We start from the raw sequence: 16,584 nt of genomic DNA, 5'->3' as shown, positions 1-16,584 counted from the left end.
TTTCACCACTCTTATTCTGCATAGTATTGGAAATCCTAGCCAGAGCGTCAAGCAAGAGAAAGAAATAAAAGGCATTCAAATAGAAAGAGAGGAAGTTAAACTATCCCATAGTTTCCAGATGACATGTTTCTGTACCTAAAAAATCCCATAGTCTTTGCCTATAGGCTCCTAGATCTGATAAGGAATTTCAGCAAACATTTAAGACAAATTGATGTACAAAAATCAGTAGCATTTCTACATATCAATAACATCAAAGCTGAGAGCCACATCAAGAACTCATTCCCAGTCAAAATAGTTACAAAAAGAATAAAATACCTACTATTACAGTTAATTGTACAGGTGAATGATCTCTATAATGAGAATTACAAAGCACTGCTGAAAGAAATCAGAGAGGACACAAATGGGAAAATATTTCATGCTCATGGATAGGAAGAATCAATTTTGTTAAAATGACCTGCCCAAAGCAATTCAGAGATTCAACATTATTCCTATCAAACCAGCAACATCATTCTTCTCAGAATTAGGGAAACTATTTGAAATTTAATATAAAGCAAACAAAAAAGAGTGCAAAGAGCCAAAACAATCCTAAACACAAACAACAAAACCAGAGGCATCACATCACCTGATTTCAAACTGTATTAATTACAAGGCTACAGTAACCGAAGCAGCATGTTACTGGTACAAATAGACCAATGGAACAGGTTAGAGAAACCAGAAACAAAGCCACACACCTACAACCATCTGATCTTTGACAAAGTCAAAAATAAAAAGGAGTGGACAAAATAATCCTTATTCAATACACAAGGCTGGGATAACTGGCTAACCATACCCAGCAGATTGAAACTGGACCCCTTCCTTTCATCATACACAAAAATCAATTGAAAATAAATTAAACACTTAAACATGATATTATAACTAAAACTATAAAAATCCTAGAATAAAACCTAGGAAATACCATTCTGGACATAGGCCTTGGGAAATATTTCATGATGAAATCTCCAAAAGCCATTGCAACAAAAACAAAAAATATACAAGTAGTATCTAATTAAACTAAAGACCTTCAGCACAGCAAAAGAAGCTGTCAATAGAGTGAATAGATAACATACAGAATGGGAGCAAATACTTCCAAACTGTGGACCTGACAAATGTCTAATATCCAGAATCTATAAGCAGCTTAAATCAACATGGAAAACACATAACTCCATTAAAAATGGGCAAAGGACATAAAGATATCATTCTCAAAAGAAGACATATACATGGCCAACAAGCATATAGAATAATGTTCAACATTATTAATCATTAGAGAAATGCAAATCAAAACCTCAATGAGATATCATCTCATACCAGTCAGAATGACTATTACTAAAAGATCAAAAAATTACAGTTGCTGGCGAGGTTGCAGAGAAAATGGAACATTTATACACTGTTGGTGGGTATGTAAATTAGTGCAGCCACTATGGAAAGAAGTTTGGACATTTCTCACAGAACTTAAAACAGAGCTATCCATTGACCCAGCAATCCTATTACTGTATACCCAAAGGAGTATAAATCATTCTACCAAAAAGACACACACACTTGTATGTTCATTGCAGCACTATTTACAATAGCAAAGACATGAAATCAACCAAGGTGCCCTTCAACAGTGGACTAGTTAAAGAAAATATGGTACATACATACCATGGAGTACTACGTAGCCATAAAAATAACAAAATCATGTCCTTTGCAGCTACATGGATGTGACTTGAGGTCATTATCCTCTAGGTGAATTAATGCATGAACAGAAAACCAAAACCATCTCTTCTCACATACAAGTGGGAGTAAAACTTTGAATACACATGGATACAAAGACAGGAACAGCAGACACTCAGGCCTACTTGAAGGGGCATTGTGGGAAGAGTATGGGGTTCAAAAACTACCTATTTGTTACTATGTTGTATTAATTCATTTTCACATTGCTGTAAAGAAATAATTGTTCTGCAGGCTGTACAGGAACCATGGTGCTGGCATCAGATTGACTTCTGGGAAGGCCTCAGGAAACTTACAATCATTGTGGAAGGTGAAGATGGAGAAGGCACATCAGATGTCCAGAGCAGGACTAATAGAGACAGAGGTAGGCAGTGCCATACATTTTTAAACAACCAGACTTCGGAGGCGGAGCAAGATGGCCGAATAGGAACAGATCCAGTCTCCAACTCCCAGTGCGAGCAACACAGAAGACCAGTAATTTCTGCATTTTCAACTGAGGTACTGGGGTCATCTCACTAGGGAGTGCCGGACAATCGGTGCTGGCCAGCTGCTGCAGCCCGACCAGCTAGAGCTGAAGCAGGGTGAGGCATCGCCTCACCTGGGAAGCGCAAGGGGGAAGGGAATCCGTTTTCCTAGCCAGGTGAACTGAGACACACAACACCTGGAAAATCGGGTAACTCCCACCCCACTACTGTGCTTTAAGCAAACGGGCACACCAGGAGATTATACCCACCCCTGGCCGGGAGGGGCCCACGGCCACGGAGCCTCCCTCATTGCTAGCACAGCAGACTGCGATCTAACCGCAAGGCAGCAGCGAGGCTGGGGGAGGGGCGCCCGCCATTGCTGAGGCTTAAGTAGGTAAACAAAGCCGCTGGGAAGCTCGAACTGGTTGGAGCTCACAGCAGCTCAAGGAAACCTGCCTGTCTCTGTAGACTCCACCTCTGGGGACAGGGCACAGCTAAACAACAACAACAACAAAAAAAAGCAGCAGAAACGTGCCCAGACGCAAACAACTCTGTCTGACAGCTTTGAAGAGAGCAGTGGATCTCCCAACATGGAGGTTGAGATCTGAGAACGGACAGACTGCCTGCTCAAGTGGGTCCCTGACCCCTGAGTAGCCTAACTGGGAGACATCCCCCACTAGAGACAGTCTGACACGCCACACCTCACAGGGTGGAGTACACCCCTGAGAGGAAGCTTCCGAAGGAAGAATCAGACAGGTACACTCACTGTTCAGCAATATTCTATCTTCTGCAACCTCTGCTGCTGATACCCAGGCAAACAGAGTCTGGAGTGGACCTCAAGCAATCTCCAACAGACCTATAGCTGAGGGTCCTGACTATTAGAAGGAAAACTATCAAACAGGAAGAACACCTATACCAAAACCCCATCAGTACGTCACCATAATCAAAGACCAGAGGCAGATAAAACCACAAAGATGGGGAAGAAGCAGGGCAGAAAAGCTGGAAATTCAAAAAATAAGAGCACATCTCCCCCTGCAAAGGAGTGTAGCTCATCACCAGCAACAGATCAAAGCTGGTCAGAGAATGACTTTGACGAGATGAGAGAAGAAGGATTTAGTCCATCAAACTGCTCAGAGCTAATGGAGGAATTACATACCCAGTGAAGGAAACTAAAAATCTTGAAAAAAGAGTGGAAGAATTGACAGCTAGACTAATTAATGCAGAGAAGGTCATAAACGAAATGACAGAGATGAAAACCATGACACGAGAAATACGTGACAAATCCACAAGCTTCAGTAACCGACTTGATCAACTGGAAGAAAGAGTATCAGCGATTAAGGATCAAATGAATGAAATGAAGCGAGAAGAGAAACCAAAAGAAAAAAGAAGAAAAAGAAATGAACAAAGCCTGCAAGAAGTATGGGATTATGTAAAAAGACCAAATCTACATCTGATTGGGGTGCCTGAAAGTGAGGGGGAAAATGGAACCAAGTTGGAAAACACTCTTCAGGATATCATCCAGGAGAACTTCCCCAACCTAGTAGGGCAGGCCAACATTCAAATTCAGGAAATACAGAGAACACCACAAAGATACTCCTCGAGAAGAGCAACTCCAAGACACATAATTGCCAGATTCACCAAAGTTGAAATGAAGGAAAAAATCTTAAGGGCAGCCAGAGAGAAAGGTCGGGTTACCCACAAAGGGAAGCCCATCAGACTAACAGCAGACCTCTCGGCAGAAACTCTACAAGCCAGAAGAGAGTGGGGGCCAATATTCAACATTCTTAAAGAAAAGAATTTTCAACCCAGAATTTCATATCCAGCCAAATTAAGTTTCATAAGTGAAGGAGAAATAAAATCCTTTACAGATAAGCAAATGCTTAGAGATTTTGTCACCACCAGGCCTGCCTTACAAGAGACCCTGAAGGAAGCCCTAAACATGGAAAGGAACAACTGGTACCAGCTGTTGCAAAAACATGCCAAAATGTAAAGACCATCGAGGCTAGGAAGAAACTGCATCAACTAACAAGCAAAATAACCAGTTAATATCATAATGGCAGGATCCAGTTCACACATAACAATATTAACCTTAAATGTTAATGGACTAAATGCTCCAATTAAAAGACACAGACTGGCAAACTGGATAAAGAGTCAAGACCCATCAGTCTGCTGTATTCAGGAGACCCATCTCACATGCAGAGACATACATAGGCTCAAAATAAAGAGATGGAGGAAGATCTACCAAGCAAATGGAGAACAAAAAAAAGCAGGGGTTGCAATCCTAGTCTCTGATAAAACAGACTTTAAACCATCAAAGATCAAAAGAGACAAAGAAGGTCATTGCATAATGGTAAAGGGATCAATTCAACAGGAAGAGCTCACTCTCCTAAATATAGATGCACCCAATACAGGAGCACCCAGATTCATAAAGCAAGTCCTTAGAGACTTACAAAGAGACTTAGACTCCCATACAATAATAATGGGAGTCTTCAACACTCCACTGTCAACATTAGACAGATCAACGAGACAGAAAGTTAACAAGGATATCCAGGAATTGAACTCATCTCTGCACCAAGTGGACCTAATAGACATCTATAGAACTCTCCACCCCAAGTCAACAGAATATACATTCTTCTCAGCACCACATTGCACTTATTCCAAACTTGACCACATAATTGGAAGTAAAGCACTCCTCAGCAAATGTACAAGAACAGAAATTATAACAAACTGTCTCTCAGACCACAGTGCAATCAAACTAGAACTCAGGACTAAGAAACTCAATCAAAACCTCTCAACTACATGGAAACTGAACAACCTGCTCCTGAATGACTACTGGGTACATAATGAAATGAAGGCAGAAATAAAGATGTTCTTTGAAACCAATGAGAACAAAGATACAACATACCAGAATCTCTGGGACACATTTAAAGCAGTGTGTAGAGGGAAATTTATAGCACTAAATGCCCACAAGAGAAAGCTGGAAAGATCTAAAATTGACACTCTAACATCACAATTAAAAGAACTGGAGAAGCAAGAGCAAACACATTCAAAAGCTAGCAGAAGGCAAGAAATAACTAAGATCAGAGCAGAACTGAAGGAGATAGAGACACAAAAAACCCTCCAAAAAATCAATGAATCCAGGAGTTGGTTTTTTGAAAAAATCAACAAAATTGACAGACCGCTAGCAAGATTAATAAAGAAGAAAAAAGAGAAGAATCAAATAGACACAATAAAAAATGATAAAGGGGACATCACCACCGACCTCACAGAAATACAAACTACCATCAGAGAATACTATAAACACCTCTACACAAATAAACTAGAAAATCTAGAAGAAATGGATAATTTCCTGGACACTTACACTCTTCCAAGACTAAACGAGGAAGAAGTTGAATCCCTGAATAGACCAATAGCAGGCTCTGAAATTGAGGCAATAATTAATAGCCTACCCACCAAAAAAAGTCCAGGACCAGATGGATTCACAGCTGAATTCTACCAGAGGTACAAGGAGGAGCTGGTACCATTCCTTCTGAAACTATTCCAATCAATAGAAAAAGAGGGAATCCTCCCTAACTCATTTTATGAGGCCAACATCATCCTGATACCAAAGCCTGGCAGAGACACAACAAAAAAAGAAAATTTTAGAGCAATATCTCTGATGAACATCGATGCAAAAATCCTCAATAAAATACTGGCAAAACAGATTCAGCAGCACATCAAAAAGCTTATCCACCATGATCAAGTGGGCTTCATCCCTGGGATGCAAGGCTGGTTCAGCATTCACAAATCAATAAAAGTAATCCAGCATATAAACAGAACCAAAGACAAGAACCACATGATTATCTCAATAGATGCAGAAAAGGCTTTTGACAAAATTCAACAGCCCTTCATGCTAAAAATGCTCAATAAATTCGGTATTGATGGAACGTACCTCAAAATAATAAGAGCTATTTATGACAAACCCACAGCTAATATCATACTGAATGGGCAAAAACTGGAAAAATTCCCTTTGAAAACTGGCACAAGACAGGGATGCCCCCTCTCACCACTCCTATTCAACATAGTGTTGGAAGTTCTGGCTAGGGCAATCAGGCAAGAGAAATAAATCAAGGGTATCCAGTTAGGAAAAGAAGAAGTCAAATTGTCCCTGTTTGCAGATGACATGATTGTATATTTAGAAAACCCCATCGTCTCAGCCCAAAATCTCCTTAAGCTAATAAGCAACTTCAGCAAAGTCTCAGGATACAAAATTAATGTGCAAAAATCACAAGCATTCTTATACACCAGTAACAGACAAGCAGAGAGCCAAATCAGGAATGAACTTCCATTCACAATTGCTTCAAAGAGAATAAAATACCTAGGAATCCAACTTACAAGGGATGTAAAGGACCTCTTCAAGGAGAACTACAAACCACTGCTCAGTGAAATCAAAGAGGACACAAACAAATGGAAGAACATACCATGCTCATGGATAGGAAGAATCAATATCGTGAAAATGGCCATACTGCCCAAGGTTATTTATAGATTCAATGCCATCCCCATCAAGCTACCAGTGAGTTTCTTCACAGAATTGGAAAAAACGGCTTTAAAGTTCATATGGAACCAAAAAAGAGCCCGCGTTGCCAAGACAATCCTAAGTCAAAAGGACAAAGCTGGAGGCGTCACGCTACCTGACTTCAAACTATACTACAAGGCTACAGTAACCAAAACAGCATGGTACTGGTACCAAAACAGAGATATAGACCAATGGAACAGAACAGAGTCCTCAGAAATAATACCGCACATCTACAGCCATCTGATGTTTGACAAACCTGAGAGAAACAAGAAATGGGGAAAGGATTCCCTATTTAATAAATGGTGGTGGGAAAAGTGGCTAGCCATAAGTAGAAAGCTGAAACTGGATCCTTTCCTTACCCCTTACACATTTTCTTTATCCAGTCTATCACTGATGGACATTTGGATTGGTTCAATGCTTTTTAATGCTTTCACTGTTAATGCTTTCTGGAGCCCTGAAAAAGACCAGGCATCTAGGATTTACCGAAGAAGATACAGTCACATCTGGCAAGTGATTTGCGTATCAGAAAAATGACCATATCTGTAAAGATCCATAGATTATAATGTCCCTTGAGCAGAGAAGCTTGAATTTGAGGACAAGGAGAGAAAGGTCGGTGCCGTTATGTTAGTTTTCTGTGGTGACCAGAGCAAATTACCACAAACGTAATAGCTTAAAACAACATTTAAAAAAAAAAATCTTAGAGTAGAGTCTGTAGTTTAGAAATCTGAAATAGATCTCACTGGGCTAAAATCAAGAAATTGGCTGGACTGCCTTTCTTACTCAAGGCTTTAGGGGAAACCCATTTTCTTGCCTTTTTCAGCTTCTAGAGGCCAACCACATTCTTGGAGTTTTAGTCAATTTCTTTCTCTACAAAGCTAGCAACATCAGGCTGAGTCCTTTTGACACTGCCTCTTCTCTGGTAGACTTCTGCCTCTTAGGACATTTCCCTTCAAAGGACACTCGTGATTGTGTTGCGCTCACTTGATCATGCAGGACTTTCACCTTATTTTAAGGTTTGCTGATCAGCAATCTTAATTCCATCTGCAGCCTTAACTGCCCTTTTCCACATAAACTGACATATTCAGAAGTTCCAGGGATTAGGATGTGGACTTTTCTTGTAGGGGTGGAGACATTATTTAGTCTACCACAATTATATTCTTTTTAATCATCCCAAATGCCCATGAATGGGGACTTATTTCATTTTCCATTCATTAATGTATTATTAGAAATACAGGCATGTGTCACTTAGCAACAGGGATATATCCTGAGGTATGTGTTGTTAGTCAATACTGTAGTTGTGCAAACATCATACTGTACTCACACAAACCTAGATGGTACAGCCTGTTACACACTTAGGCTACATGATGTAGCCTATTTTTCCTCGGCTACAAACATGTACATGTTGCTCTACTGAATACTGTAAGCAATTGTAACACAGAGGTATTTGTGTATCTAAATATAGAAAAGGTATAGTAAAAAAGGCTATGAAAGATAAACAGTGATACACCTGAATAGGGCATTTACCATGAATGGAGTTTGCAGGACTGAAAGTTGCTCTGAGTGAATCAGTGAGTGAGTGGTGAGTGGATGAAAAGTCTTAGGACATTGCTGTTTGCTACTATGCACTTTATGAACACTGGACATTTAGGCTATGCTAAATTTATAAAAAAATAGTATTCTTTCTTCAATAACAAATTAACGTTAGCTTACTGTATCTTTTCTACTTTATATACTTTGACTTTTTCACTGCTTTATAATAATACAGCTAAATCCATGAATGCATTGTACAGTGGTACAGAAATATTTTTTCTTTATATCCTTATTTTACACACTTTTTCATTTTTAAAATGTATTTATTTTTACTTTTTAAACATTTTTTGTTAAAAATAAAGACATGAACACACACATTAGCCTAGACCTACACAGGATCAAGATCATCAGTACATTGTCTTCAACTTCCACACATTGTTCCACTGGAGGATCCTTTGGACAATAACATACACGAAGCTGTCATCTCCTAGGATAATGACGCCTTATTCTTGAATACCTCCTGAAGGACCTATCTGAGTCTTTTTTACAGTTAACTTTTTTTTTTCTAAGTAGAAGAAGTACTCTCTCAAATAACAATAAAAGGTAAAGTATAGTAAGTAACAAGTGATAGGATTTTTCAGCTTCATTATAATCTATGGAACCACTGTCCTACATGCAATCCGTTGTTGATAGAAAAGTCATTATGTGGAACATGACCGTATTTTGCTATTCTTTTAGTGATTATCTTGTAGATAACAAATTGCATCTTGACATCTTATTGTCTACTATAAATTACCATTTTTCCATTTTCCCAATAATGCTAGACAGAAGTTCAAAACTTTAAAAACTCAAATTGTATCTCCTTCTTTTTTGCATTATTCCTGCCACAAATATAGTTCAAAGAATGTTTAAATCCCAATACAACATGAGTATTATTGTTTTTTTCAGTCAATGTTTGTTTTCTTCTACATATTTACCTTTTCCAGTGCTTTTAATTTCGCTCCATATTTCTGTGCTTGTCTCTGGGATTATTTTTCTTTTGACTAAAGAACGCATTTGATATAATGCAGGTTTGCTGCTAACAAATACTCTCGCTATTTGCTTATCTGAAAACTACTTTTTCATTTTAAAAGGATATTTTCACTGTGTATAGAATGGGATGTTGGTGGTTATTTTACATATATAAATCTATTATCTTTCAGCTTCTTTCATTTCTGCTGAGAATCCAGTTGTTTGTACTATTTTTGACCATTTAAAGATAATGAGACATTTTTCTCTGACTTCAGTGTATTTCTCTTTGTTACTGGTTTCTGTTAATTTAAATATGATATGCTTATTCAGGACTTTCATAAACTATGTGGACCTTCTTGAATATGTGGGTTGATGTGTTTTACCAGTTTAGGGGAATTCTCAACCATTGTCTCTTGAAATATTGCTTCTGTACCTCCTTTTCCTCTACCGTTTAAGTTTCCATGAATGTTACATCTTTTAAATGTCCCACATGTATTTCACATATCTTTATATTTTCGTTTTTTGTGCTTTCATTTGGCTATTTCTCTTGACTTGTTTCTCTTTTCTTGGAATAGCTTTCTGTTGCCTTTCATATTCTTTTAAATGCATTTATTTTGATAGATTTTTTTTAGTTCTAGAATTTACATTGAATTATTTTTTAATATATCCCAATTCTTTGGTGAATTTTTCTGTTATTTCATCAGCTTTTCCCCATTTTCCTTTACTTTTTGAAAAATGCTAATTGGATTTACTTTAGTTAATTCAAAGTTCTTTTCTGTTCTGCTGGTGTATCTTTTTCCCTCTCTCTGGGCAAAGTCCATATCCTCATCCTTTTCCTCTTGCAGGGAAGTGACATATGCCTCCAGGGAAAGAAAATGGCTCTAGATGTCAGTTTACCTCTCCAAGATTCTCCACTCTCCAGAGTCTGAGAGGGCAACCTCTTGTTGCCCTTGCTTCATAGCTTCCTAATGCCTTTGAACACACACAGACACACACAGTGATTTTAAAATATGACTTTTCTAGTTATTTTCAGCAGGAGTGTTGGTCTTACATAGACTTACATCCTGCTTAGAAGTCAGGGCATCCTTTTTAAAAAAGGCTAATACCACCAAGAACATACCTATAGATGAACAAGTTGGGTTTATTACTTGTAGTGATAAAGAATGCACAACATTTGGAATTAGGAGAGTGTTACAAAAATATTATTATAGGTTATGGGCTTGTTTTAGGTGATTTTGAGGAAGGCTTAAGGATTTGATGCTTTTCTATGAATTAAATGCTTCCAGGAAGTAGCATTTAATTTTCCTTTGATAAATTCACAAATCTTAGATATAGAAAGTGAGATTAAGGCTGAGTTGATAATAAACCTGGAGTCACTCTAATTAACTGAGGGGGATTGCTTGGTATTTTGAGGCTTGGACAGTGTTTATGTTTGGATTATAAAATGGTCTTTTTTTCTGGATACATTGTGATCACAGGCTGTCTTGTATGTTAACGACATTCTGAATGGTTTGTATTTAACAAAAGAGCACCAAACTTCAGCTGTGAGTGCCAGATCAGTCTCTAGCAAATAGCACCAGATCAGCAATTGGATGTCATGAATGACTTTTCTTGTTTTAACAAATAGATGGAGAATATAAGGAATTAGAGCAGTTGCTCTGACTGCTACATTTTTTCCAAATTTATTAGTACATATCCAAGGCCATTGCAGGAAAAGAGCAAAGAAAGAAAAGGAAGAAAGGAAGGAAAGAAGGGAGGGAGGGAGGGAGGAAGGGAGGGAGGGAGGGAACAAAGGAGGAAGGGAAGGAAGGAAAGAATTTTGACAGTGTTAAGCTAGGAGGTTTTTCCTAATACATGGGATAAAATAAGGTATCACTTAGGAAGCAATTATTGGTATAAAATTAAAGGATGAGGAGGAAGGGACTGGAGTGAGCAAGGAAGGGTAATAATCATACAGATGGATGAAGCAGCTTGTTATAAACAGTGAAAGCTAATTTGGAACTGCAGAAAATGAAAGATATTTGATATTGCTGTAGTTCAGAGAGAAAAAGAGTGATGTAAGATGTAGTTTCAGGGAAGATCAGTGAAAAATTGAAAAGATAGTATCATAAGCCCTGTGAAAATATGTTTTTGGGGAGAGAAGCCAGAATTATTGAAATATAGACAAAGTGAATATTTTTTTTTTATTATTATACTTTAAGTTCTAGGGTACATGTGCATAATGTGCAGGTTTGTTACATATGTATACTTATGCCATGTTGGTGTGCTGCACCCATCAACTCGTCAGCACCCATCAATTCATCATTTATATCATGTATAACTCCCCAATGCAATCCCTCCCTCCTCCCCGCTCCCCATGATAGGCCCCAGTGTGTGATGTTCCCCTTCCCGAGTCCAAGTGATCTCATTGTTCAGTTCCCACCTATGAGTGAGAACATGCGGTGTTTGGTTTTCTCTTCTTGTGATAGTTTGCTGAGAATGAGGGATTTATCAAGCTTTGTCTAAGTTGAGTGAGCTTATTGGCTACAGGATTAGGGAATAACAAGAGTAGGCTTCACGGTATCTTCTTTTTGAGGTGGGGAATCATACAAGGCAAAGTTGGTTTGATAGCATGACTTCCGTCTGCTGGATGAAGCTACAATTCTGTTTTCTTTTTGCAAAGAAAATATGGGACTTTAGAACACAGTTCTGGAGCCCACTTCCTTCTCCAAAAGAGGCTTGAAAAAAAGAATCCCAGCAGCCTAATTATCCAGCATCCAGAGAGATATTGGGGAACAATTTTGAATACAAATAACCTCATAAATTAACCCTGTTAGCAGTCTTCAGATACACCATTTAAACTAATTTCTACACCAGGACTTAGCAATCACCTCTCCCGTTAATTTCTGATACCCCAGGTCAGGCTCTAGTGACTATGGGAGAATGGAATGAAGACAATTGAGAGGAAAATAAAGAACAATCTTCTTGGACTTCTCTTCCACCACATAGTTGTTGCAAGAGGGTAAATAGAGAAAAGAGGCAAGATATCTGTATCTATGGATTCTGCCAGATGTATCAACCTTTAACACAGAAGTTCAACTTCTTAGAAAATGCTAACTCTGAAAGAAAAACAGTAGTTTTATGTGATGGGTACTTACATGAATAATTAAGAGTTCTGAGTTGACATCTAGAAGTTCTTGTTAGCTCAGCGCTATTAGGAACACTTTTCCTTCAATAGAAGTTTTCTTTGGAAGAGGCAGGAGAGGAAAGAGACTGACTTTGGGAGTGAATGTGCAGGGTGGGGTCACCATGACACCTGTAGGTCTCTATACTACATCTCCTCCTCCTCTGGATGCAGTTCTCTAGGCTCGGTTTTCTTTATCTTACATCCACCTATGTTCCCTTTCTGCCTCCTTCTTCCTCTTCTTTGTAGCTCCCACATTTTCAGCTTATACATTAGCCAATTAGTATATTAGTAATATTTTGAAGTCATTGTTTTTACATAAATCAGTTTAACAATCAGCATACCAGTCAGTGATCAATGTGTTAATCATAAAGTAATTAAAATTTTATAAATGACTTTACAATCAATATGTCAAACTCTGTTATTGCTTCCAGGGCCACTGATGTATTAATACAATAGTTAGTAAGGTAAGCAATGTTAGTGGTGGAGTGGGAGTAGAACTGTGTTTTTTACTACAATGAGTTAGAGCCACTAGGTCTGGTCTGAGAGACTAGTAAAAGAATGTAAACAGTAAAAATTTTGTGCTAAGTTTTATGCTAAAATCTGGGTGATGCAAAACAGACATCTGGGGTTTAGTTAGAGAGGGCAAAATAAGAGACGATATAGAAATAGACACAACAAAAGGGTGATGGATACAGGAAGAAAGACACAGGAAAACAATAGGATGGGGACATACAGCTGCACCCTATGTACCTGAGCAGATGGGGCAGAAATGATCAGTGCTGCCCAGGCAAGTCCAGCCTAAATAAGTTGAACCATGCATTAGAGTGAAAAATAAATATTTAATGTTGTCAGCCATTGATGTTATACAGGACGTTGTCATGTGACAATTCTGTGATAGTAGATAAATAATACAATAATTTACATAAACTCTAAATATTAGTTTATTATAGAACTCTATAAACTCAATAAAATATGGATAATAGTAATATTTTGCATTGGTTTTCTATTGTTATACACAAATTACTGCAACTTGAGCTGCTTAAAACATGATTAGTTTATTATATCACATTTCTGTAGATCTACACTCTAATAGGCTTAATTGAGTTTTCTGCTTAGGATATTATAAGGTTAAATTCAAAATGTCAGGAGAACTGGGCTCTTTTCTGAAGGCTCTGGGAAAGAATTCGCTTCCACGTTCATTCAGATTATAGTCAGAGTTCAGTTTCTTTTCTTTTTTCCTTTTTTTTTTTTTTTTTTTTTGAGATAGAGTCTCACTCTGTCACCCAGCCTGGAGCACAATGGCATAACCTCTTGCTCCCTGCAACCTGTGCCTCCCAGGTTCAAGTGATTCTGCTGCCCCAACTTCCCAAGTAGCTGGAGCTACAGGCACCTGTGACCACACCTGGCTAATTTTTGTATTTTCGGTAGCGACACAGTTTCACCATGTTGGCCAGGCTGGTCTGGAATTCCTGACTTCAGGTGATCCGCCCGCCTCGGCCTCCCAAAGTGCTGGGATTACAGGCTTGAGTGAGCCACCGCACCTGGCTGTCAGAGTTCAGTTTCCTACTGCTGAGCTCTGAAGTCCCAGTTTTTTTTTTTTTTTTTTCAGCCTGTTGGCTAGGATGCCCGTTCTGTACGTAGGGGCTTCTTACATTCCTTCTTTTGTGACCTCCTTATATTTCAAACCAGCAACTGACCCGTAACCTTTCTCAAATTTTGAATATGTCTGGCTTGCTATTCTCCTACTGTAGTCGAAACTGCGGATGAAGTAGTATGGTCTAGAGCTGTGCGGTCCAAAACAGTAGCATCTGGTTAGCTTGGTGAAAACTGCTTTTCGGGGCTCATGAAATTAGACTAGGTTCCCCTGAGTAATTTCCTTTTCAATTAACTAAAAGTCAACAGATCAGCAACTTTAATTACATCTGTATAACCCCAAACATGATATTGTATCATATTCACAGTCCCAGAAATTAGGATAGGAAATTTTGTGGTAGAAAGGTTTTTAAAATTATGCCTATCACACCTATTTAAAAAAATAGCTAGTGAGAGAGGAGACTTTCTTTTCCAATACATGTGTTAGTTTTAAAGTATGTGTGAAATAATTTTTATTCTTAACATTTTTTTGATGAAGCACAATGTCTGAAAGGGTGGTAGAAAGCAGCTGTAGTCGAAACTGAGGATAAAGTAGCATGGTCTAGAGCTGTGCTGTGCAAAACAGTAGCATCTGGTTAGCTTGAGTCAGAATTTTCTGTAAGTGTAAGCACTCGATTTTGAAGAATTTGTACAAAAAAAAAATTGTGGGAACTATCTCATATATGATTTTTATGCTGATTATCTATTAAAATGATAATATTTTGGATATAGTAGCTTAAATAAGATGTGTTATTAATACTAATTTTATCACTTTTCTTTTTACGCTTTTTAATGTGAGTACCAGAATATTTAAAATCACATATTTAGCTCTAATTCTATTTCCACCATATAGTGCTGGTCTAGGGAGCTGTTTTGTTTGTTTCTCCTCAGATATCCACCATGTCATCCACCATTAGTGCTGCCCCTTTTCTCCTCACTGGCTTTCCAGGTCTGGAGAGATTTCGTCCTTGGAGTTCTATCTCCTTTTTTGTCATCTACGTCTCTACAGTCCTTGGCAAGGGCACCCTCTTCTTCTTTATCAGAGAAGACTACACTCTTCATGAGCCCATGTACTACTCTCTGGCTATATTGGCAGCCACAGACCTTGGTGTAACTTTGACAACAATGCCCACTGTGCTTGGCATTTTCTAGCTGGATCACAGGAAAATAAGCCATGGAGCCTGCTTCCTCCAGGTGTGTCTAATCCACTCCCTTTCTATTGTGGAGTCCAGAGTGTTTCTCGTCATGGCCCGTGACTGTTTTATTCGCACCCGTAATCTCCTGAGATACACCTCCATTCTCACCAATGCTAAGGTGGTGAAGATAGGTTTGAGGGTTCTAATGAGGAGATTTATTATGCCAATTGTGCCCATAATCACTACCCTCTCTGGATTCCCCTACTGTCGATCCCATGTCCTCTCCCATGCCTTCTGCCTGCACCAGGATGTGATCAAACAGGCCTGTGCAGACTTTACCTTTAATAGACTTTATCCTATAGTCCTGTTCTCATCAACTGGTTTCTTGGACTTTGTGCTTATCCTTATCTCTTACATTCTGATCCTTAAGAAGGTCATGGGAATTGCCTCAGGCAAGGAGCAGACTAAGGCCCTAAATACTTGTATTTCTCACATTAGCTGTGACTGGGCTAACCCTCATTCACCGATTTGGAAAAAATGTTCCACATGTAGTTCACATTATCATGAGCTATGTCTACTTTGTCTTCCGCCCATTTATGAATCCAATAATCTATAGTATTAAGACCAAGCAGATACAGAATGGCATCAGTCGCCTTCTGTCTTTTCACAGAATTTGAACCTAATTGATGACTTTGGGGGTATCTCCCCATTGCAGAATGGATTTGTCATATGATTCCAAGGTGGCTCAAAACCAAAGACCTGACATTCTTGTCATTTAAAAGACACAGAATCATTGCTCCAATTCTCTGTGTCCCCATCCCACTCCTAAGGGCATTGACTTTAGTTTTGTTGCTCTGATTGGTAGATAGATTTGCTTTATGTTGTCATTTTCCACTCTGTCAGAATCACTTCTCTTCATGCCTATCTGAGGTCAAGGATACTTGAAATGGTTACAGAATGTATACAGACATAGTAGAATGACGTAGCTTGATGGAGTTTCCCAACACTGCATGGAAAACAGGTTAATAATTTTCTGTATGCCTGACAGTGTATCAGAGGTAATGAAAGGTCTTAGACTGCCTTACTGGTACTGCATGGCACTAGACTGAATCAGAAGGAGGTGAAAATAAGGTATTAAAACTAAAAGAGGTCATTCTGCCAATACAACCAAGGACCAAACAAGAATTTGGATTCTAGCAGATGCCAGCTTGGCTAGATGCCCACTAAGGATTAGTGAGAAGTTTCTGAGTCGATGAGATCTGCCACCTAATGGGATGAAGGTTCCAAATAACCTATAATAAAATAAATTTCTATTTCTTGCACGCCTGAGTTTTTGTTCCTTTT

General features: G+C 38.6%; 1 protein-coding gene across 1 annotated transcript; it reads left to right on the top strand.

Moving 5' to 3' along the window:
• The first annotated feature begins 15,004 nt into the window (after positions 1 to 15,004).
• LOC115892031 (olfactory receptor 51B6-like) lies at positions 15,005 to 15,917 on the top strand. The gene is given in 2 exon segments (XM_030918646.1): positions 15,005 to 15,735; positions 15,737 to 15,917. Coding segments are annotated over 2 exon segments (912 nt in total).
• The last annotated feature ends 667 nt before the right edge of the window (positions 15,918 to 16,584 follow it).

Source organism: Rhinopithecus roxellana, chromosome 15 (genome assembly GCF_007565055.1).
Source record: "Rhinopithecus roxellana isolate Shanxi Qingling chromosome 15, ASM756505v1, whole genome shotgun sequence".
Taxonomy (NCBI): domain Eukaryota; kingdom Metazoa; phylum Chordata; class Mammalia; order Primates; family Cercopithecidae; genus Rhinopithecus; species Rhinopithecus roxellana.
Note: the sequence above shows the minus strand (reverse complement) of the source record. Positions and strands in the feature narration are given on the sequence as shown.